Here is a 24703-nt window from a genome sequence, read left to right as displayed (position 1 = left end):
AACTATTGCAGATAGGTTCCACAGATATATGCTAAAATTAGTGGCTGAAAGTTTGAAGAGAAATAGGATATTTGTACAATCTCAAAGTATCTCTCTCAAGATATTTATTAATTATAAAGGGAAACGTAGTGACTTTACAATGGAGAAGCTCAGAAGACACCTCCTTAACCAAGTGATCAAGGTTAACATCGCCAGTAAAAGGACATAACAATATCATGAACTCATTGATATGCTGAAGGACACAGCGTCACATCTGAGGTATTCTAACCAGAAATGAAAACCTCGTTCTAATCATGAAAAAACATCGGACAAACCAAAACTGAGGGATACTCTTCAAAAGCGCCAAGTTCGTGAAAGACGAGAAAAGACAGAGAATCTGTCACAGATTGGAGGAGGTTAAAGATCCATGACAACTAAACGCAAAGTGAAAACCTCAGTTAGATCCTGGACCAGAAAAAGTACATTCATGGAAAAACTGGCAAAATATTATTAAGGTCTGTAGTTTATAGTATTGCATCAATGTTAATTTCCTGCTTTTGATGATTGTACTATGGTTTTCTAAGATGTTAACATTAGAGAAAACTGGGTGGAGGGCATGGGAATTGATATTTGTGCAACTTCCTTGTAAGTCTAAAATTAATACAAAATAAAAAGTTTTAAAAATCCATCAACTCTATATTCTTGAGTTTTTGGTTTGTTTTTTGAAGAAGAGGTGTTGAGTTTTGGTAAAGAGTATCTTACCATGTAGAGAGACAATCGTGACTTCTCCTTACATCTGTTATTATGATGTATTATAACAATAGATCCCCTAAAATTAAACCAGTCTTGCAATCCTGGGTAAATTTTTCTTTGCCATGGTGAAATATTTTGTTATTGCGAATTGCTAATATTTTAATTAGAATTTTGCTTCAATATTTGTAAGTGATAATTAGTCTGTAATTTTTCTGTTTTTGAACTGTCATCAAGTTAAGGTCCTCATGGTATCCTTGCTTTATAAAATGAATGAGGACTTTTCCCTTTAGTTTTCAGTGCTTTGGGACAGTATTTGGAGCATAAGGACTACCTGGTTTGAAGGTTTGATAGACTTTCCTTGTGACCATCTGGAGTTAATTTTGGGAGTTATTCACTTCATCTAGATCTACACATTTATTTATATAGAGGTCTATAAAGTAGTCTTACATGACTTTTAAGAAGATGTTTTTTGGTGACTTTCCCTTAGTTGTTTCTTATTTTGAGATCTTGTTGGGAGGTTCTAACAGGGGAGCACAGCTATTCGTATACCCTTGACCAAAGACTGGTCCTCCTCTATGAGGGATGGGCGTCGTCCTTGACCAAGTGTGCAGCTTCCGGAGGGATGCACATGGAGCAGTGAGGGAGGAAGGGGACATACACCTAGCCAGCCAGATCAGCTGGATCGACCCTGGTGATCAATGTGGTGACAGATGTCGCAGCCAGATCGCCCTCACAGCCATGTTACTTCTTATTTTGAATATTTATGCTTTCTCCCTTTCAGTTAGCTAGTGTTTGTCTACTCTTTTTGACAAAGTAGGACTTGGCTCATTAGATCTACTGCTTTCTGTTCATTAATGTATGCTTTCATCTTTGTTATTTGTGCTTTCTTTTGGGTTACTTTATTTTATTCGCTTTTTGAGCCTGGAATTTAATTTATTCTTTTTTTTTTTTTTTTTTTTTTTTGAGGTAGGGTCCCACTTTGTCACCTAGACTGGAGTGCAGTGATGCTTGCTGCACTCAGGCTTGCTGCAGCCTCAACCTCCCAGGTTCAAGTGATCCTCCCTCCTAGATCTCCTGAGTAGCTGGGACCATAGGGGTGTGTGTATGCACCATGTCTGGCTATTTTTTTGAATTTTTTGTAGAGATGAGGTCTCACCATGTTGCCCAGGCTAGATTATTTTCTTTCCTTTCTATTTGTAAAAGTATTTAAGGCTATAGTTTCCCTTACCTCACTGTTTTAAATAAATCCTGTATATATGTAGTGTTTTTTATTACATTATTTTTAAGCAATTCTATAATTTCATTTTGTGTATTCCTTTTAATTCCCACCTATTGCCTATGATATGATCAGCAACCTTTTTCTGCTTTCTTCTTCCCCTGTGTCTTCTATTTGAGTGGCATTTCTACCTTATCAGGACACTGCCCTATACCATTAGCATATGTTTTCTTCCTCTCTCTTCTCCCCTTTTCATGCTAAGTTTACAATTATGTATATTAAATGCTCATCATCAGTCTTTTTGCTAAGTTTCCCGTCATGTCTTGCTTTGAATGATGATTTTTGGCCAAACCTTTTTTTTGGTGGTAAATACACATAACATAAAATTTACCATTTTAACATGTTCAAGTCTATGTCATGAAGTACATTCATATTGCTGTACAACCATCACCACTATCTATCTCCAGAAATATTTTCATCTTCCCAAACTGAAACTCCATACCCATTAAACAATAACTCCCCATTCTCCCTTTCCCCAACCACCTCTCCTGAACCACAATTTGACTGTTCTGGTTACCTCATATAAATGGAATCTTACTGTCCTTTTACTTCTGGTTTATTTCACTTAGCATAATGTCTTCTAGGTTCATGTTGTAGCATGTGTCAATTTCCTTGCATTTTAAGTCTGAATAATATTCCATTGTATGTACATATCACTTTGTTATTCATTCATCCATTGGTGGACACTTGAGTTGCTTACACCATTTGGCTATTGTGAACAATGCTGGTATAAACATGAGCATACAAGTATCTGTTCCAGTCCTTGCCTTCAGTTATTTTGCGTATATAGCCAGAAGTGGAATTGGATGAATCACATAATAATTGTATTTTAAATGTTTTGAGAAACCACCATACTGGTTTGTGGGTATACCATATTTTACATTCCCACCAGCAGTGAGCAGTGGTTGAATGATAATTTCAAAAACTCTGGTAGAACTCATATTTTTTGCTTAGAGTCACTTTGGATTCCTGTTGTTCTTTAAAGTCTAATAGTTTTTCTAGTGTCTTTGAGTTGGTGGTTATGAGTCAACCTTTCCCTCATATCCCATAGGCCCTTTCATATTTAGATTCAGGTAATCTATTTTTAAAATGTTTTCTTACATTATACTTTTAAATATTTCCATTGTTTCGGTATCTAGGAACAAATTATATGAATATTACTTCTTTGTCTGGTTTCCTATCCAGCTTCTTTCTGATCCTTTTTACTTCTTATTTCACTTCATTCTCTTGTTTTCTGGCTATTACTAAGTGCTCATTATGTTTTCATTTCAATCTATTCTCCTTGAGTGTCTTATAAGTTCGTCTTCATTTCTCATATAATATTGTCTTTTTCTTTGGTTTCTTTCAAAAGTTTGTTGAAATCTTTTTGTTTCTTTACTTTTTTTGTCCATTTCTATTCTTAGTTTTTGAATTTTTAATTCATGATGATATCTCATATCCCAAAATGTTTGTTTGAAGATATTTAATTTAGTTTAATGTTACGGTTTTGTTATTTTTTTTCTGTCTCATTTTTTTTTTTTTGGTGGAATTTTCTTTAGCTGAATTGTTTAGATTCTTATTTTCATTTTTTAATAGACTACAACTGTTTGCATGTCTGCATTTCTGTAAACAGAACTGTCAGATTCTAGTGTTCTTGAGATTTCCGTAGTTCAGGAAAATGCTTCTGCCAGTGTAGCAAGGTACAGTTTCTTTACTGGATTGCAGGGGATGGAGAGGTGGTGCGTCCTTTGGGATTTTGTTGTTGTTGTTTTGTTTTTCTCTTTTGTTTTGCAAGACCCTGGATTACCCTCTCTTGCTTGTTTTTCTTTTCCTTTGCTGTTTCCAAGCAGTATCGTTTCCTTGCTTTATACATTCCCCATTATGCCACTGCTCCCCCAGTTGTGGGGTTAAAGAGCAGGCCCTGCTTCACTCATGAGGACAGCATTTCCACCTGACACCATCTCATTTCTGTTTTCCTTACCCAGATCTACCTTCTGAGATATCATCCTTCTTTAGGGAGACAAGGAAAAAAGGCCACAGGGTCCCGGAGAGCCAGGGGGAATGGTGAGTGTTTCCTGTCTCCATTACTGGCTGTAACAGGACGGACACATCCCCTTCTCTTACCCTGACTGCCTTATTGGTGCCTAGTAGAGTTCAGCTCCAATTCCTCTCACTAGCTTCCCTGCCTCAGCATCGCTTTCTGCACAACCCATGACACAGTTATTCACCCAGTAGTTAACTGAACAACACACAATTCTACAGTTTGAGATAGAGTCTGCATTTTTTGTTTTGTTTTGTTTGAGACCGAGTCTCGCTGTGTCGCCCGGGCTGGAGTGCAGTGGTGCGATCTCGGCTCACTGCAAGCTCCGCCTCCCGGGTTTACGCCATTCTCCTGCCTCAGCCTCCGGAGTAGCTGGGACTACAGGCCCCCGCCACCTCGCCCGGCTAGTTTTTTGTATTTTTTAGTAGAGACGGGGTTTCACCGTGTTAGCCAGGATGGTATGGATCTCCTGACCTCGTGATCCGCCCGTCTCGGCCTCCCAAAGTGCTGGGATTACAGGCTTGAGCCACCGCGCCCGGCTAGAGTCTGCATTTCTTTGTTCAGCTTCAAAAGTTCTACTGCCTGAGAGTAACATCACAGTAATGGAATGGAAAGTACATATGATTATACTGGCAGAATCTGTCAGGTGTACCTATTTTGGAACTCCGGAGTCTAGTTGAAGGCCTCCAGTTCCCAGATGGAAGAAAGTATAGAGGGTAAGTCACAGCTAATTTTAGCTCCTAGTATAGTAGCAGCTACCTATCATCCACCCTGCCAGCCCTATGGCAGGTAGCCATCCTGTATTCCTGGATCAGCTTCTACATGGCTTGTGGGACACATGGTGGACAATAAGGACCCTTTACTCCAAATATTTAGGATGTGTGTTCTAATTGTTAATTGCTGTTTCTGATCACAGAGGTGGTCCATTTAAATCCCCTGAAAGCTACTTCAGCCAATTGCAACCCCCACTGGCTAAAGTGGCTTTTAGGGGATTTAAGTAGCCAGAGTCTATTTTCCTCCACTGAAGTTCTCTTTTTCCCCTTTGAGAGCCAAATATTTGAGGACTAGTGTATTGAAAAACAGCTGCATATGGAGGAATGTAGAAGGTATACCCATGGAAAGGCATGGGCTCAGAAAAGACCTGAGAAGACTTTAAGCTTACACCTCGGACTAATTCCTAGCATAGGGACACCCTACATCAATATTTAAAAAAAACGAAAATACAAACAGAAGGGAGACTCTGACTTACAGAGTTGCTGTTTTATAAGATTTAAATGTCTAGTTTTTGACAAAAATCATAAGGCATACAAAGAATGAGAAAAATATGACCCATTCAAAGGGGAAAAAAATGAATAAACTGAAAACATCCCTGACAAAGGCCAGATAGTGGACTTACTAAACAAAGACTTTACAACAGCCATCTTAAAGAGTTAAAGGAAGATGTGGAGAAAGTCAAGAAAACAACGTAAGAACAAACTGGAAATATCAATAAACAGATAGAAAACATAAAAATAAACCAAAAATAAATTTTGGAGCTAAAAAGTACAACTAAAAATAAAAGTTCATTAGAGGGATTCAGAAATGGATTTGAGCAGACAGAAGAATCAGCAAACCAAGAGAGAGGACAATTATCAAGTCTAAGGGACACAGACAAAAAGGTTAAAGAAAAGTGAACAGAGCTTGAGGGAACTATGGGATACTATCAAGTGGATCAACTACCCCTTTATGGGATTCCCAGAAGGAGAAGAGGAAAAGGGGACAGAGAGATTGCTTGAAGAAATAATGGCTGAGAACTTCCCAAGTCTGATGAAAGACTTGAATATAAACATCCAGGCAGCTCAATGAACTACAAGTGGGAAAACCTCAAAAAGACTCATACTGAGAAACAATGTAATCAAAGCACCAAAAGCCACAGGTGACAGAGGGATTTTTGAAAGCAGCAAGAGAAAAGCAATGCTACGTACAAGGGATCCTCAATAAGATTATTAGCAAATTTCTTATGAAAAACCTCTCGGGCCAGAAGGCAGTGGGTTGATATATTCAAAGTGCTAAAAGAAAACAAACAAACAAAAAAGCCTGCCAACCAAGAATTCTATATCTGGCAAAACTGCCCTTCATTACTGAGGCAGAAATTAAGACATTCTCAGATAAGTTGGTGGAGATTACAACCACTAGACCTACCCTACAAGAAATATTAACGAGAGTCTTTCAGGTTGAAATAAAAGGACATTAGACAGTTACATGAAGCCATATGAAAAAATTAAGTTCTCCATTAAAAATTAATACACAGGTAGTAATATAAACTTGTATTACTGTGACTGTGCTTTGTAACTTCACTTTTTGTTCTCTATATGAGACTTAGGAGACTACTGCATTTAAAAAAAAAATCTATGTTTTTGACCACACAGTGCATAAAGATGTAATTTTGTGACATCAATAATGAGTTGGAGATGGAGCTGTATAGGAACACAGTTTTTATATGCTATTGAAGTTAAGCTGATGAGTTCAAATTTGAGTTTTTAAAGTTTAGGACGTTAAATGTAATCCCCTTGGTTACCACAAAGAAAATAGCTGTAGGATGTAGAGAAATGCAAATGAGATGGGAATTTTAAAGTTGCATTAAAAAAATCAACAAAGAAAAAAAAGGACAGTAATACAGGAAATGAAGAATAAAAGACTGTAGGACATGTAGAAAACAAAAAGCAAAATAGCAGAAATCAGTACTTCCTTATCAGTAATTATTTTATGTGTAAATGCTTTAAACTCTAAAACAATTTGGCATAGTGGATTTAAAAAAAAAAGATCTAACTGTATGCTGTCTACAAGAGACTCACTTTACATCCACAGGCACAAATAGTTTCAAAGTAAAAGAATGGAAAAAGATGTTTCATGCAAATAGTAACCAAAGACAGTAGAAGTGGCTACATTAATACCAGAAAAAATAGACTTTAAATTGAAAAAGGTTACAAGAGATAAGGAAGACATTAATACAAAAGATTTAATACAGCAAGAAGATATAAAAATTATACACATACACCTCATAACAGAGCCATAAAATATATAAAGAAAAATGGACAGCATTATAGGGAGAAGTAAGTTTTATAATAATAATTGGAGATTTCAGTACCCCACTCTAAATAATGGATAGAACAATAAGAAAGACAAAAAGTAAAGAAATAGAAGATTTGAACAAGGCGTAAATCAAATAGATATAATAGACATATTCCAAACATTGTACCCAACAAAAATAGAATACACATTCTTCTCAAGTACACATGGGGCATTTTGCAGGGTAGACTACATGTTAGGCCACAAATTAAGACTGATATCATAAAAAGTGTCGAGCTTGAAACGAATAACTGAAAGAAAATTTTAAAATTCACAAACGTGAAAATTAAAGAACATACTCTTAAACCAGTAGGTAGAGGAAGAAACTATAAGGGAAATTAGACCTTACTTAGAGTCAAGTGAAAACAAAAACACAACATAGGAAAACTTATGAGATGAAGTAAAGTGCTAGGAGGGAAATTTTTAGCTGAAATACATTAGAAAGCAAAGTCTCCAAAGAATAACCTAATTTTACAACTTAGGGAACTAGAAAAAGAAGAACAAACTAAACCTAAAGCTAGCAGAAGGAAGGAAATAATAAACACTAGAGCAGAGTCAAATAAAATAGCGAATAGAAGGACAACAGCAGAAAGCAACAAAACTTAAAGTTGGTTCTTCGAAAAGATTAAATAAATTGACAAACCTTTAGCTTTATTGACTAAGAAAATAAGAAAACTCAAATTACTAAAATCAGAAATGAAAGTGAGGACATTACTATTGTTTCTACAGAAGTAAAAAGGATTGTACAAGAGTACTATGAATTGTGTGCCAACAAATCGATGACCTAGATGAAGTGGACAAATTATTAGAATGCAATACCTATCAAGACTGAACCATGAGGAAATTGAAATTTTGAATAAGTGTATAATTACTGAGGAGATTGAATCAGTAATCAAAACCATCCTGACAAAGAATCAGGGCCTCCTGGACCTGATGATTTTGCTGGTGAATTCTGCCAAACGTTTAGAGAACTAACACTAGTTCTTCTCAAACTTCTCCAAAAATACTGAAGAGGAGGGAACACTGCCTGACTCATTCTGTGAGGCCAGCATTACTCTGATACCAAAACTAGACAAAGACACTACAAGAAAATTACATCGTTTATGAACATTGTTGCAAAAAAATTCAACAAAATACTAGCAAACTGAATTCAGCAGCATTTGAAAAGAATTATACACCATGACCAAGTGGAATTTTTTCCTGAAATGCAGGATTGTTCAACATACAGAAATCAATGGGTATATGGCTGGGCACAGTGGCTCACGCCTGTAATCCCAGCACTTTGGGGGACCGAGGTGGGTGGATCACCTGAGGTCAGGAGTTCGAGACCAGCCTGGCCAACATGGTGAAACCACATCCCTACTAAAAATACAAAAAAATTAGCCAGGAATGGTGGCACATGCTTGTAATCCCAGCTACTCAGGAGGCTGAGGCAGGAGAATTGCTTGAACCCAGGAAGCAGAGGTTGCAGTGAACTGACATTGTGCCACTGCACTCCAGCCTGGGCAACAAGAGCAAAAACTCGGCCCTCCCCCCCCAAAAAAAATCAATGCATATAAAATATCACATTAACAGATGAAACAAATAACAACAACAAAAAACCATGGTCATCTCAATGCAGAAAAGTATTTGACAGAATTTAGCACCCTTTTATAGAAAATAACTAGAAATAGAAGGAAGTCACTATATAATAAGGCCATATGTGAAAATCTCACAGCTAACATACTCCATGGTGAAAGACTGAAGGCTCCAACATCAGCAATAAGGCAGCAATGCCCACTTTTGCCACTTATAGCCAACAGAGTATTGGAAGTGTTAGCCAGAGAATATAAGCAAGAAAAAGAAACAAATGCCATCTGAATGGGAAAAAGTGAAGTTATCTCAGTTTCAGGTGGTATGATCTTAAATGTGGAAGACCCTAAAGACTAAACACACACAAACCTATTAGAACTAATATATGAAGTCAACACACAGAAATCAGTTGCATATCTATGCACTAACAGTGAACAATCCTAACAGAAAATGAGGAAAACAGTTTCATTTAAAATAGCATCAAAAAGAATAAAATGCGCGGTGGCTCAAGCCTGTAATCCCAGCACTTTGGGAGGCCGAGACCGGTGGATCACAAGGTCAGGAGATCGAGACCATCCTGGCTAACACGGCGAAATCCTGTCTCTACTAAAAAAAAATACAAAAAACTTAGCCGGCGAGGTGGCGGGCGCCTGTAGTCCCAGCTACTCGGGAGGCTGAGGCAGGAGAATGGCATAAACCCGGGAGGCGGAGCTTGCAGTGAGCTGAGATCTGGCCACTGTACTCCAGTCTGGGCGACAGAGCGAGACTCCGTCTCAAAAAAAAAAAAAAGAATAAAATGCTTAGGAATTAACCAAGGAGATGAAAGACATACACTGAAAACTACAAAATACTGCTGTAAGAAAGAAGATGTAAATAAATGGAAAGACATCACATGTTTGTAGAATGGAAAACTTTTTTTTTTTTTTTTTTTTTTGAGATGGAGTTTGGTCTTTTGCCCAGGCTGGAGTGCAGTGGCACGATCTTGGCTCACTGCAACCTCCATCCCCCAGGTTCAAGTGATTATCCTGCCTCAGCCTCCCGAGTAGCTCGGATTATAGGCGCTGCCACCACACCTGGCTAATTTTTGTATTTTTAGTAGAAACGGGGTTTCACCACATTGGCCAGGCTGGTCTTGAACTCCTGACCTCAGGTGATCCACCTGCCTCGGCCTCCCAAAGTGCTGGGGTTACAGGTGTGAGCCACTGTGCCCGGCCGTTAAAATGTTAAAATAATAATACCAGTCAAACCAATCTACATAGTCAATGTAATCCCTATAAAAATAACAATTTTTTTTTAAGAAATAGAAAAATTCATCTTAAACTTGATATGGAATCTCACCGGACACTGAATACCTAAAACAATCATGAAAAAGAACCAAGTTGGAGGATTTACAGTTCCTGATTTCAGAATTTACTACAAAGCAACAGTAACCCAAACTGTGGTACTGCCATAAAAACAGACTTATAGACAAATAGAACAGAATAGAGAGCCCAGAAATAAACCCTTGCATATATAGTCAAATGATTTTTGACAAGAGTGCCAAGACCATTCAATATGAGAAAGACTATACTCTACAAACACTGTTGGGCAAATTGTATATTTATATGCTAAAGAATGAAGTTGAACCCTTACCTAACACCGTATATGCAAATGCACTGACAATGGATCGAAGACCTAAACATAAATGTGAAAACTATAAAATTTGTAGATAAAAACATAGGTGAACATCTTTATAACATTGGATTTGGTGATTATTTCTTGGAAATGACACCAAAACATAGGCAATAAAAGAAAAGAATAGCAAACTTGGACTTCATCAAAATTTAAAACTTTCATTCATCAAAGGAAGGGAATATATTTGCAAGTCACATATCTGATAAGGGATTAATATTTAGAATATATAAACTCCTACAGCTTAACAACAATAAAAGATCACTCCAGCTTAAAAATGGACAAAGGATTTGAATAGTCATTTCTGCAAAGATATACATGTGGCTAATAAGCACCTGAAAAGATGTTCACTATCACTCACATTAAGAAAATACAAATGAAGACCACAATGAGATACCACCTTATACCCATTTGTATGGCTATTACTTTAAAAAAAAAAAAAACCCAAAACTAGAAGGCAGTAAGTGTTGCCAAGGATGTGGAGAAAATAGAACCCTTGTGCGTTGCTGGTGGGAATGCAAAATGGTGCAGCTGCTGTGGAAAACAGTATGGTGGTTCCTATAGAATTGCTGTTTGATCCAGTAATTCCACTTTTGAGTGTATGCCCAAAAGAACTGAAGGGACTCCAACAAATATTTATACAACCATGTGCATGGAAGAATAGCCAGAAGCTAGAAACAAACCAAATGTCTATTAACAGATGCATACACAAAATGTAGTATATACACACAATGGAGTATTATTTAGCCTTAACAAGGAAGTAAATTCTGAGTGCATGCTTCTACATGGCTAAATCTTGAAGACATGCTAAGTGAAATAAGTCAGACACAAAAGGATGTATATGATTCCACTTATTGTAGCCACATAGAATAACCACATATATAATGGAGACAGAAAGCAAAATGGTCACTGCCAGGATCTAGGGGGAGGAAAGAATGGGAAGTTATTGTTTAATAGTTGGTGTTTGAGTGTGAGGTGATGAAAAAGTTCTGGATTCTACCAGTAGGTGGCTTTTATTCCTCCTAGGGAGCCTTCCCTGCCTACATTTTGGCTTTGTCTTCCTTTGCTCATAATGTCCTTGTCCCTGCTCCCCACATGCCTCATCTGTAGTTCCTAGCACTTTCTTCTTCCCTTGATTCCAACCCATTCTCCAAGACCAAGTTGCCAGACCCTGTCTTAGAAAACCCTTTCTAATCTCTATTCCAGTTTGTCCTCCATTTGGAAATAGTGCTAAGAAAATTAAAAGAATAAAACTGGGCAGGGGCATGAGAATAGGGTGCAAAGGTGAAATTTTGGACTGTGGCCAAGAAGCTCCATGGTGAGCACTCACAGTCTGTGTCTGGAAGTTTAATGAACTGTTCTCTACATTTCACAGGTAAGAAAACTGGGATACTAGTTGGTGGCGGAGGTGGGTCTGAAACCCAGGCACCATGATTCCAGTACTTCACTACTCTCTGCTTGTGACCATCAGGCTCGAGAAAGCCAAGCCATAGGATTTTGAGGAATTACTGAGTTACAGTGGATTATTTGATCTTTTAAATTCTTTAAACTCAGAAAATCTGCTGTCCTTTATTGTTGCTTACATTTTATATGTTGCTTGCTCTTCTGACTGCCTAGATTTAAAGTTCCCAAAATGTAGGGACTCCACTTCATGCACATATACCCTGTGTGGCCCCCCAGGACCTTGACTGTATGGGTTCACAAATGCCACTGGCTGGATAGAGACAGGGATTTCAAAGTCTTGGAACACAGGGCACCAGGGTCACTGTCAAAGGCAGGGATCTTTATATCTCACCTGCCTCCCCCAGGGCAGCCTTCTGCCTGCCCCTCACCCAGCCACGGGCAAGGCTGGCTTCTGAGTGAGCAGGGCTCGGTTTTGTGTTACAGGCACACATGGCATTCAGGGATGTGGCTGTGGATTTCACCCAGGATGAGTGGAGGCTGCTGAGCCCTGCTCAAAGGACTCTGTACAGAGAGGTGATGCTGGAGAACTACAGCAACCTGGTCTCACTGGGTAAGCCTGATATCTGTGAGGATTCCCATTCTTATTGCTGGGAATTTTAGGCTATGCTTGAAGCAGCCATCTTGCTTTATTACTTGACCTTTGGGTTGGACTAAAAAGCAACGACATTTTATTCCTGTTTTCCCGGGGAGGGTCTGATTTTGCAGAGTCGAAAATGAGTAGATTTTGTTGTATGTGTACATATGTGTATTGTGTGTGCTACTCTGCATTTCTAGCCCTTTTTTCTCAGACTGGGGTTCTCATCCTATGTTAACTTGTTTTAAATGAGAGGGGTGTTCATCTACCCGGCATGAAATAGAATCAGTGTACTCTCTTTTTTTTTTTTTTTTTTTTTTTTGAGACAGAGTCTCGCTCTGTCGCCCAGGCTGGAGTGCAGTGGCCGGATCTCAGCTCACTGCAAACTCCGCCTCCCGAGTTCACGCCATTCTCCTGCGTCAGCCTCCCGAGTAGCTGGGACTACAGGCGCCCGCCACCTCGCCCGGCTAGTTTTTTGTATTTTTTTAGTAGAGATGGGGTTTCACCGTGTTAGCCAGGATGGTCTGGATCTCCTGACCTCGTGATCCACCCGTCTCGGCCTCCCAAAGTGCTGGGATTACAGGCTTGAGCCACCGCGTCCAGCCCAGTGTACTATCTGAGTTCGCTGCCCACTCATCCCTTCCATTTCTGAGAGCCCCACCCACCCCTTCCAACTCAGGGCTTTGTACTACCTCTGAAGTTTCCTAGGCTGTTTGGCTCTGAATTCTTGAATGGGCTCTTGAGCCCATAACCTAGTTACCTTATTTTCTTTTCCTGTGAGCAGGAATTTCATTTTCTAAACCAGAACTCATCACCCAGCTGGAGCAAGGGAAAGAGACCTGGAGAGAGGAGAAAAACTGTTCACCGGCTACCTGTCCAGGTGAGTGGGAAAACACTGGGTGGATGAGACATGAGCTCAGCAGCTCGGAGGACTGGGGGAGAGGGGGCGTTGCTCAGGTGCTGGGGAGGAAAGCTGTTCCCCTGACCTCCCGGGCTGCTGTTTAGATTGCCTGACACGGCCTCCCTTCCAGATCTCCATCTTCATCCGAGTATGGATGGGGCTTTCCTGGTGTCTCTTGTCTCCTTCCTCCGCTAGGAAGCTGTTTTTCCTCCCACTGGGTTTCTCCTCTCTGGCTCACTCAGTTCTCTTTTATAGTCATGGGCTTCTTTCTCTTGTTACTGTTTTTACAAAAGATCATCAAGAATATGGAAACAACTGTGACCTAAAGAAAGAAGGCAAACCCAGTGGAAGGAAGAAATGTAAAAAGCCAATAGACAAATTGAAATGGAATTCTAAAAAGACTGTGAGCTATTCGAGAATGGCTTTTACATTTTATTATTATTATTATTTTTTTTTTTTTTTTTTTTTTGAGACGGAGTCTCGCTTTGTCGCCCAGGCTGGAGTGCAGTGGCCGGATCTCAGCTCACTGCAAGCTTCGCCTCCCGGGTTTACGCCATTCTCCTGCCTCAGCCTCCCGAGTAGCTGGGACTACAGGCGCCCACCACCTCGCCCGGCTAGTTTTTTTTTTTGTATTTTTTAGTAGAGACGGGGTTTCACCATATTAGCCAGGATGGTCTCGATCTCCTGACCTCGTGATCCGCCCGTCTCGGCCTCCCAAAGTGCTGGGATTACAGGCTTGAGCCACCGCGCCCGGCCGGCTTTTACATTTTATAATGTTACATAAATATCTATATAATATCCTTAATTTTGCGTCTTAACCATCAAAGCCTGAACTATTTACTATCTTTAAGAAGAAGTTTGCTGGCCCGTGCTCTAAGGGAGTATAAGACATAGCCTTAACTTTTTATATTCTCTTAATACTTAATCTGGGTAAAATATAAAATGTAAGAGCATTGCAATTGCACAATTCCAATCACCCCCTCCTCCCAACATCCTTTGTGCTATAGTTGTCATTTGTATTATACACTCCGTATTACAATGTTAAAATGTTGGTTTTAAATACTCACATGGATTTGTTTTCTACCATGTATTTTTTTAATTAAGAGAAAAAATAGTCTTTAACTCATCCAGATAATTTATCATTTTCTTTTTTTTTTTTTTTTTTTGAAAATCTGAGTTTACCTTTTGTATTATTTTTCTTGAACCTTAAGGACTTCATTTGGCATTTCTTATGGTACAGATGGCAATGTATTCTCTATTGCTTCTGAAAGTGTCTTTATATTTTGCCTTCATTCTTGAAGTGTATCTTCACTAGATGTAGAATTCTACTTTGGTTATTTTTTCAGCACTTTAAAGATAACGTTCCATTGTTCTGCCTGTCCCTGTTTCTGATGGAGAAGTCACCATGAACATAATTTACCTTTATTTCCTTGGCTACTTTTCGCCGGACTTTTGGTATTCGGCAGTTTCACAGTGATGTGACTGCCTTAAGTCCATTCTTCCTTTACATGTTTTTATCTTCCTGATTCTCTCTGTCCCCTTTTGGAACTATAGGCACATATATATTAGTCCTTTTTATATAATCTCACAGGTTATAGATCCTTTCCGTATTTTTAAATCTTTTTTTCTCTCTGTTCTTTAGACTGGATGATTTCTGTTGGTCTGTCTTCCAGTTTACTGTCTCATTTGTCATTTCCAATATGCTAAGCTCTGGCCAGTGAATCCTTCATTTCACTTATTTGTCAGTTCTGCAATTTCCATTCACTTTTACTACACTTTTCTTTGTGGTGAGATTTCCTATCTGTTCACTAAATATAATCAAATTTTGCTGTATCTTCTTTAAATCAGATACTAAGTGGATACCTTATTAAGTGAAAAAGTATAGGACTTTGTATATTACGCAGTTGAGTTTGTTGTTAAAGAGAAGTATATGAAAGAGTATATATCCATATGTTTATGTGAACATAGAACTCTGTTGTTACTTACCATTACTAGTGGTTACACTATTACTGGTGGTTACCTCTGTGGGGATAGAATTGGGGAGGGTTGGACAAGGAGCTGCTGAGAATTTTTCATCCTACTTTGCATTATTCTTAAATGACAGAGGCATAGATAACTTTAAGAAATTATATATGTGTTTTAATTTTTAAAATTCTTTTGGCAATTTTATAAATGTTTGCACAGAAGTATATATTTTCTTTTTCTGGGTAAGAAATTTTCTCCTCTTGTTTTTATTAAATTGATTAATTCTGTCTTCGAGTTGAGGGACTGTAGCATACATAATATAAATTGTTGCTGTTTTTCAACTAGCTTGTATCCTTACTGTTCATCTGTTAGAAGGAATTCTAAAACTCTCCACAGTCCTTGTAATTTATATCAACTTCTCCATTTATTTCTAAGTTTTTGTGTTATATTTTACTTTATTGTTCTATTAGGTATGTAAAGGTTTAGGATATTTTTATCTTGCTCATTAATGAAGTTTTTAATACTGAAATTCTCTTAGTTCCATGAGCTATTCTTTCCTTTAACTTCCTCTTTATTTCTTTTTAGTCTTAGCACCATACTTTCTTGTGCATACTTTTCTATTTTATTGTTCATCCTTTTATTTTAAAATGAAAACAATGTCATTTGGGTGTTTTGCTTTTAAGCAGCAGCATATAGCTGGTGTTGCATTTGCTGTCAAACCAAGTGGTGTTAACTTTTAATAGGGACTTTGGCCTTTCATGTTTACTTAATAACTGATAAATTTCATGAGACTTGCCCAGGGCTTGACTGAGGCCGATGAGTAGGTGTTTTACTACAGCGCTAGGAAAGAAGGAAGGTCAGGGCAAAGGAAGTAAAACATCTGTATTAATCGCCTTGGGCCACCATCACGAAGTAACAGGGACCAGGTGGCTTAAACAACAGAAATTCATTTAGTTATAGTTCTGGAAGCCAGCAGTTCAAGATCAAGTTGTCAGCAGGTTTGGTTGCTCTGAGGCCTCACTCCTGAACTTACAGATGGCTGCCTTCCCCCTGTGTCCTCACATAGCCCTTTCTCTATGCTCACACATCTTGGTTGTCTCTTCCTCTTCTTAAAAGGCCACCAGCCCCATTGGATTAGGGCCCACCCTTATGACCTCATTTAACCTCAATTACCTCTTTAAAGGCCCTGTCTCCAAATACAGTCACATTAGCGGTTACAGCTTCAACATAAGAATTTGGGGGGAACACAACTCAGCCCATAACAGCATCCTTGTGAGAGCACCATAGTGGTTTCATAGACTCTCCACTGAATCTGTTGTTCCATAAAAGGTCAGTTGGATATATAAGTCCATTGGATCTCAGTTGTATGAAGGAGTAAAGTATGATGGTGTTTAAGCTGAAAGGTCATGGATTGGAGCCCCAAATAAGGTCAGGAACCAATGTGCCCATGATGCTTGAGCAAAGTGAGTCAGAAGATAGAAGAAAAGGCTGTGTCAGAGAAGGGAATGTACACAGGAGAGAATGTGAAGATTGTGCAGTGTCTGTGAACAGCGTTCACAGTGCAGGTGAGGTCAGTGTTGCTAAGAAGTTGGAGCCTTAGCCAGAGGCTCAGCCCTATGGAGCACCCTGAGAGTGCTCACAGGTACTGGTGTGGAGAGGATGTGAGGCTGGTGGGTGATCAAATATTCAAGGCAATGTGTGAAACCAGGAGGCCTGTGGGTGATCCTAAAAGAAGTATGGTAGGTACTGGTGTGGAAGCCACATTACAAAACAAGGACATTCATCCCACTCTGTAGTGCTGAGATATAAGAGGAAGAAGCTGTCTATCTACTTGAGGGAATCTTATAGAAATCTTCCTCTCAAGGGACAACAGAGATAGGTCTAGCCAAGGACATGGAGGGAATGTTGGACAGAGAAGGAGAGGATGTAGGGGCATTATCTGACCTGTGTGTTCATTCTAGAATTGGCAGGTGGAGGCTGGGAAAATGCTGTACACCCTAACCTTTGTACTTTTACACAAATATGTGTTTTTCTCAACCTGAAAAGTATAGAATTACCGAAACATTTATATTAATAACAAGCAGCTTACCTATCATTGTCTTAAAGTGAAACCTATCTTTTTTTCTCTTGTTTTTAATCCTTGTTTTAATTTAAAGAAAAACAGCAGCTCTCGCAACGATGTTGAGTACATTAAAAAAATGCTGTACAATCCAAGGAGCAAGTCATTGTGGTTGCCCAGGAAGCTGTCTTGGAAACCCAAAATATATGTGTAATGGGAAGAAGACTGTTCTAGGTGTAAAATACATCTTAACAGTTTCATTATTCTATATTTGGGACTTGGATTTAAGACAGGCAATATCAGAATCCTCAAAATAGGCTAGTTACAAGAAAAGCATTGAATTTTCTTGGCTGTTTCATTGATCAGAATGCTAATTCAATAAATGTAACAGAATCATTTGCAACAACATGGATGAACCTGGAGGATGTTATGTTAAGTGAAATAAGCCACAGAAGACAAATACCACACAATCTTACTTATATGTGCAGTCTAAAAAGGTTGGACTCATAGAAGCAGAGAATGGAATGGTGGTTACGAGGGGATGGGAGTGGTTGGGGAAGATGTTGGTCAAAGGATTTTCACATAGAAGGAATAAGTTCAAGAGATCTATTGTATAACGTGATGACCACAGTTAATAACAATATATTGTGTTCTTGAAAATCACTAAGAGTAGATTTTAGGTGTTTTCACCACAAAAAATGATAGGTATGTGAGGTGATACATATGTTAATTAGCTCAATTTAGCCATGTCACAATGTATATATATTTCAAAATGTACACAATGAATATACACATTTTTTGTCAATTTAAAAATTAATTAGTTTTTTAAAAGTAACAGGAGTTACTATAATTATGAAGAATTATATACCCTCCTGAAGTGAATAATCCTTGTTATTTAAATTGACTAAGAAGCCTGGTAAAAGGTAACACAGAAGCATAAGAATGAGAATTAAAGCCAGGAGCTGTGGCTTGCATCTGTATTCCTAGCTACTCAGGAGGCTGAGGGAGACCAAGGCAGGAGGATCACTTGAGGCCAGGAGTTCAAGATCAGCCTGGGCAATGTAGCAAGACTCTGTCTCTAAAAAATTTATTATTATTAGCCAGGATGAGATGGTATGTGCTTGTAGTCCCAGCTACTCAGGAAGCTGAGGAGGGAGGATTGCTTGAGCCCAGGAGTTTGGGCTGCGTGATCTATGATTGTACTACTGCATTTCAGCCTGGGCCACAGAGAGAGATCCTATCTGTAAAAAATTTTAAAAATAAAGAATGAGAAATTGAAAATCTGGTGAAGTAAAAATAGAGCTTGTATTTCTAAGTTGAGTATACAGAAGACAAAAAATAGTTATTTTTCATATGGAGGACAGAAATACACCAAGTTATAATTCTTTTTTAGTTACCAGTATTATTGTCAAGTTTAAGCTTTTTTTTCTGTTTATTGGCAAGCTAAATAATTGTACATGTTTTTAAGCATATATAGTGTTGATAGATGGTATTTAAAGTTTTAAGTTTCAGTCTCAAATAATTAACATAAGGCTGATCTCATTAGTTTAGGCAAAAATACAAGTAAAATTACTGCATGGGAACACTTTGTGTAGTTTTGTTTTTGAATTTTTTAACAAGAATATTTATTCTTATAATGATTTCCTAACAGAGATCTTAGAAACTGAAAAACAACATAATCAGTCTTAAGTTAAAAATTGCCTGAAAAATATGCCATTTCTGGTATTTACTTTGAGTAAAGTAATTGTAGATTCACATAATTTCTGGCACTGTCTGTAAATTATAAGATACTAGTTGGACACATATATCTACATTTGCCTAATCTTGAATATTTATGAATGCAATATACTGATTTTTAAAATCAGTGTAGGTTGAGTATCCCTTATCCAAAATGCTTAGGACCATAAGTGTTTCAGATTTGGGTTTTTTTTTTTTTTTGTTTGGTGGGTTGGTTTGCATTTTGGAATATTACCAAATACATAATGAGATACCTTGGGTGTAGGACCCTAGTCTAAACAGGAATTTCATTTATGTTTTGTGTACACCTCATACACATGGCCTGAAGGTAATTATATTTTTCCTTTAAGGATGCTGAATAAACTGAGTTTTACGTGCCTGTGTTTTGACTGCAGCCTGTCATATGTGATCAGCTGTGGAATTTTCTACTTGTGGCTGCATGTTGGTGCTTAAAGATTTTCAAATGTTTGAATTTTGCAGATTAGGGATGCTGAACCTATATATTAGTCTTGGAAGTTTAGATTAGTTAAACTTCCTTTGAGAAAGCCTACATATCAGAACTAAGTTTTATATCACTAGAATATTATGCTAATGCTATATTTACACTGATAAAATAAGGGAAAAGACATTGCATCTGTCTAATTTACAGGCTTTATCTTATTTTGAAATATTGATTCCACCCTTTACAGTTACATACCAGCTAGTAAGGTCATTTACATACTGTAGTCTATAAGCCCTGAGTGCCTCACATTTCTTTCTTGTAGTGTGACCTAATAACCAAGGTGCCTGGCTTAATTCACAGCTAAACTTTTTTCTTCAGAGCCAGAACTTCAGCTGCAGCAAGAAAGATTTCCTGCAGAAACTGGCATATTTAAATCATTAGGAGTTCAATTTTCAATTTTACTTTTTATTTATTTATTATTTATTTATTTGCTTATTTATTTTTGAGACAGACTCTTGCTCTGTTGCCCAGGCGGGAATGCAGTGGCACAATCTCAGCTCACTGCAACCTCCGCCACGCAGGTTCAAGCACCTGCCTCAGCCTCCTGGGTAGCTGGGATTACAGGTGTGTACCACCACACCCAGCTAGTTTTTATATTTTTAGTAGAGACAGCGTTTCACCATGTTGGCCAGGCTGGTCTCAAACTCCTGACCTCAAGTGATCCACTCGACTCAACCTCCCAAAGTGCTGGGATTACAGGCGTGAGCCACCACGCCTGGCCTGATTTTTTTTTAATTTTGTTATTCTCGAGTTTTTAAATTTTAAATTTGTGTCAGTACCCATTAGTCTCTACAAACCTATCAGTACAGGAGTACCTTAGATTTAAAATACTTTATAAACAAATTAATTAACCTGGTAATATTTTGTGTTAAAATTTCTTCTCAGACTATTCCTAGTGTATACACAGAATGGCAGATTTGGTGACCAACTGAAAAAATTGACTACTGGAGACTTAAAGTTTTGTTTTTCTTCTGTCACTCCATATAAATATTAAAACCATGTTGAATTGAGATTTATCTGAAGGCGCTTCAGTAATTCTGAAATACATTTTGTGTAAATAAAAGCCTGCCACTTTACAAATAGGCACAGCAGTTAGGGCTGTAGTAAGCCGACATACCAGAAGCCTTGGTTTTTATAAGGGTGGGTGAGAGGTATTACCTGTGTCAAAATCATAGTCACTGTCCTTAACTCAGGACAGACACAGAAGTTCCTTTTACTGCTGAAAGACCTACTTACCCATGACTATGCCCTAATATGTATGAAGGTAAGCCAAGGAGATATAAGCGGTTGCTTCCTTCTCCTGTCGTATTCAAGAGAAACAAAACAGCCAATAAATCAAATCTGACAACAACCCAACTCGTTTCCATAATCTCAAGGAAGTTGCTGGCCAGAAATAGAAACACAAAATCAGTTATGAGTTGTGGAACCTCAGACAACCTAGATTAAACCAAAACACGTAGTGAGAACTCAGTGAAAGCAGCTAGGATTTACTGCTGAGAAAGGGACTTGAGGGACCACCGGGCACCTGTCCTGAGTATAAGGGCTGGAAGAGCAGGCTTTCTCTGCAGGAGCTGCTCAGCACTGGCGTGGGGAGAGGGTGGCATCAGGTTAGATTGTTGGTTCCCCCTTCTGTCATCAAAGCCTGAGGTAAAGGCCACCAGAGCTACTGAAAGGAGAAAAGGTGAGCGTATTTACTGGCCAGGCAATGAAACACAGAAGGGAAGACATTCACTTAGGCAGTTTGCTGAGTAGGAAGAGTCAGGAATTTTTAAGTATTAGGAAAAGGAGGTTCTGCTCATTGTAATTAGGATTGAAAAGTAGCATTTCGTGTAGCATGGCATAATTCTGGAATGTGGATGTGTACACACTTTTAATAAGCTTGATTGTTCATTGGTCAAGAAAAAAGCATTCGGGTACATCCATTGAGATCTCTACCTGGTTACTCATATTGCCTGGTCATTGATTGCCTTCAGCTGACTAGACCCTGTTGTGATAAAACAATATAATCAATGTTGACATCTCCTACACAAGAGGTACTATAAGTAGAAATTTCTTCTTTTACACTGATTTTTGGGGAACATTTTATTTACACTAATTATGGAAATGGGTTGGGGGTGCTAGGAGGGAGCATCCTTTAAGTCACTGGGGGCCCAGGCTCTGTGTTGTCCATTGCTGAAAGCGTACTGCCTCCTAGAAATTCTGGCATAGAGTAATCTAACAAATCTTTTTTGAGTGGGGAGACAGCAGTTCGGGTGTGTCACATGCTGTTTCACTAGCCTCTCATGCTCCTCCCTGTACCAAGGCTTCTCTGTTCACTCCAAGTAACTGCTTTCTCAGTCCATCCCCCTGTCCTCATAGGGAAATAAGGAAGGACGTTTCCACGTGGGTCCTAGTGTTAGACATCTTTCCATCACAGAAAAAAGTACTTGTGGACGTGATTTATCTCATTGTGGGTGGTTGTGAGTTAGAAGATAATTCATTGTATTGAAGGTGAAGGGGAACTGTTCCATACTGGCCCTATTTACACACCCAAAAATGCCAGGGATGCTTGTATAGTCTGATATGTAGAACAGGTCTTACCAGTGGGTTTTCTAGATTGTAATGGAAGACGTGAGAAGTAGTGGTAGGCTGGAGAGGAGGCCATGTAAAGGAAGTCCCAGTTGGATGGCACTTAAGGCGTAAGTGTTTTGAAACTGAGGGGATGTGACTAAGCTGATTGCTCAGGCTGCCCACTGAGAACTCAGTTGTGACTCACACTTTTCTCTCTGCAGCAGATCCAGAGCCAGAACTCTACCTCGATCCTTTCTGCCCACCTGGTTTCTCCAGTCAGAAATTCCCCATGCAGCATGTGCTGTGTAATCATCCCCCCTGGATCTTCACATGCTTGTGTACAGAAGGTGACGTCCAGCCTGGGGATCCGGGCCCAGGGGACGAGCAGAAGCAGCCACAAGCCTCTGAGGGGAGACCCTGGAGTGATGAAGCAGAAGGTCCCGGGGGAGAAGGCGCCAGGCCTTTGTTTGGACGAACAAAGAAAAGGACTCTGGGAGCGTTCTCCAGGCCACCCCAGAGGCAGCCAGTCACCTCTCGGAACAGCCTCAGAGGGGTGGAGTTAGAAGCCAGCCCAGCGCCGACGGGGAACCCTGAGGAAACAGACAAATTGCTGAAGAGGATAGAAGTCTTAGGATTTGGAACAGTCAACTGTGGAGAGTGTGGACTGAGCTTCAGCAAGATGACAAACCTGCTCAGTCACCAGCGGATACACTCAGGGGAGAAGCCCTACGTGTGCGGGGTATGTGAGAAGGGCTTCAGCCTAAAGAAGAGCCTCGCCAGACACCAGAAGGCACACTCGGGGGAGAAGCCGATTGTGTGCAGCGAGTGTGGACGAGGCTTTAACAGGAAGTCAACGCTAATCATACACGAGCGGACACACTCCGGCGAGAAACCTTACATGTGTAGTGAGTGTGGGCGAGGCTTCAGCCAGAAGTCAAACCTTATCATACACCAGAGGACACACTCCGGGGAAAAGCCTTACGTGTGCCGGGAGTGCGGCAAAGGTTTCAGCCAGAAGTCGGCTGTCGTGAGACACCAGAGGACACACCTGGAGGAGAAGACCATCGTGTGCAGTGACTGCGGTCTGGGCTTCAGCGACAGGTCAAACCTCATCTCCCACCAGAGGACGCACTCTGGGGAGAAGCCCTACGCCTGCAAGGAGTGTGGGCGATGCTTCAGGCAGAGGACCACCCTTGTCAATCACCAGAGGACACACTCAAAGGAGAAGCCCTACGTGTGCGGGGTGTGTGGGCACAGCTTCAGCCAGAATTCAACCCTCATCTCTCACAGGCGGACGCACACCGGGGAGAAGCCGTATGTATGTGGGGTGTGCGGGCGAGGCTTTAGTCTCAAGTCACACCTCAACAGACACCAGAACATACACTCAGGGGAGAAGCCCATTGTGTGCAAGGACTGTGGCCGGGGCTTCAGCCAGCAATCCAACCTCATCAGACACCAGAGGACGCACTCAGGGGAGAAGCCCATGGTGTGTGGGGAGTGTGGGCGAGGCTTCAGCCAGAAGTCAAACCTTGTTGCACACCAGAGGACGCACTCAGGGGAGAGGCCGTATGTGTGCCGGGAGTGCGGGCGAGGCTTTAGCCACCAGGCCGGTCTCATCAGGCACAAGCGGAAGCACTCGAGGGAGAAGCCCTACATGTGCAGGCAGTGTGGACTGGGCTTTGGCAATAAGTCAGCTCTCATCACACACAAGCGGGCTCACTTGGAAGAGAAGCCTTGTGTGTGCAGAGAGTGTGGCCAAGGCTTTCTCCAAAAGTCACACCTCACCTTACATCAAATGGCACATAAGGGGGAGAAGCCGTATGTGTGCAAGACGTGTGGGCAGGGCTTCAGCCTCAAGTCTCACCTCAGCAGACACAGGAAGACCAAGTCTGTGCACCACAGACTGCCACCGCATCCTGACCCTGAGCCCTGTGCGGGGCAACCTTCCGATTCCTTATACTCTCTCTGAAGGCAAAGATGGGGACAAGGACTAACAGTCAGAATGTTGACACTTTGATGAAATAGAGAAATGCATTCTGTAAGTGGTCAAAGGGCGTTTAACTGTTTACTTTCCCCACACTAAGTCTTCTCCATGTTTTGTGGCCTTCGGTTGTAATAAACTTGGCTTCTTTATACATCTGTAACTGTGCCTGTGTCCTTCATTCACTCATCTATAACAGGGATAGGGAATGATACAGACATCTGAAACCCTTAAGTCCGCTATTCCACAGGAATTCATTTCCTCGGAAAACAAGAACCAAATCATTTGTAGATTTATTGGAAAGACTGGTCCTTTGTATGGGGAGAGAATCTAGGAACTATGTAAAGAGATTTCACAGGAGGGGAGGGGATCTTCCAGAAAATGTGACTTCCTCTAGTCCAGCTCCATCTGCAGCTACCCCCATCCCTTGGCTCTGACAGCCCCCTTTCCTGCTTCTCTCCTCCCAGCTTTCAAACATCTCTGTTGTTGCCTTTGCCCCTGACTACCTTTGTTACATTTCTCAGACTTTTTTAGTCCCTGGTCCTTCCATCGGGGGCCCTCTCACCAATACGTTGTCCTCAGCACTCCAGT

The 24703-nt window shown here is 40.0% G+C and overlaps 1 protein-coding gene across 7 annotated transcripts in view; it reads left to right on the top strand.

Annotated features, from left to right (window-relative positions):
- ZNF133 (zinc finger protein 133) overlaps window positions 1–24272 on the top strand; it is a 29558-nt gene extending 5286 nt beyond the window's left edge. For 3 of the 7 annotated variants that reach the window (XM_065522726.2, XM_005568267.5, XM_074004712.1), the window contains 3 exons: window positions 12267–12393; window positions 13202–13297; window positions 22353–24272. In XM_065522726.2, coding sequence (XP_065378798.1) covers window positions 12273–12393; window positions 13202–13297; window positions 22353–24100 — 1965 coding nt within the window. In that variant the 5' untranslated portion in view covers window positions 12267–12272 and the 3' untranslated portion in view covers window positions 24101–24272. Of the gene's footprint in view, window positions 1–3972; window positions 4052–12266; window positions 12394–13201; window positions 13298–22352 lie in introns of all 7 variants that reach the window. The other 4 variants (XM_065522728.2, XM_065522727.2, XM_005568266.5 and 1 more) reach the window with 3 other exon arrangements.
- Window positions 24273–24703: the final 431 nt, after the last annotated feature.

This window comes from Macaca fascicularis, chromosome 10 (genome assembly GCF_037993035.2).
Source record: "Macaca fascicularis isolate 582-1 chromosome 10, T2T-MFA8v1.1".
Taxonomy (NCBI): domain Eukaryota; kingdom Metazoa; phylum Chordata; class Mammalia; order Primates; family Cercopithecidae; genus Macaca; species Macaca fascicularis.
The sequence above is the reverse complement of the archived record's forward strand: the minus strand, read 5'-3'. Positions and strand labels throughout refer to the sequence as shown.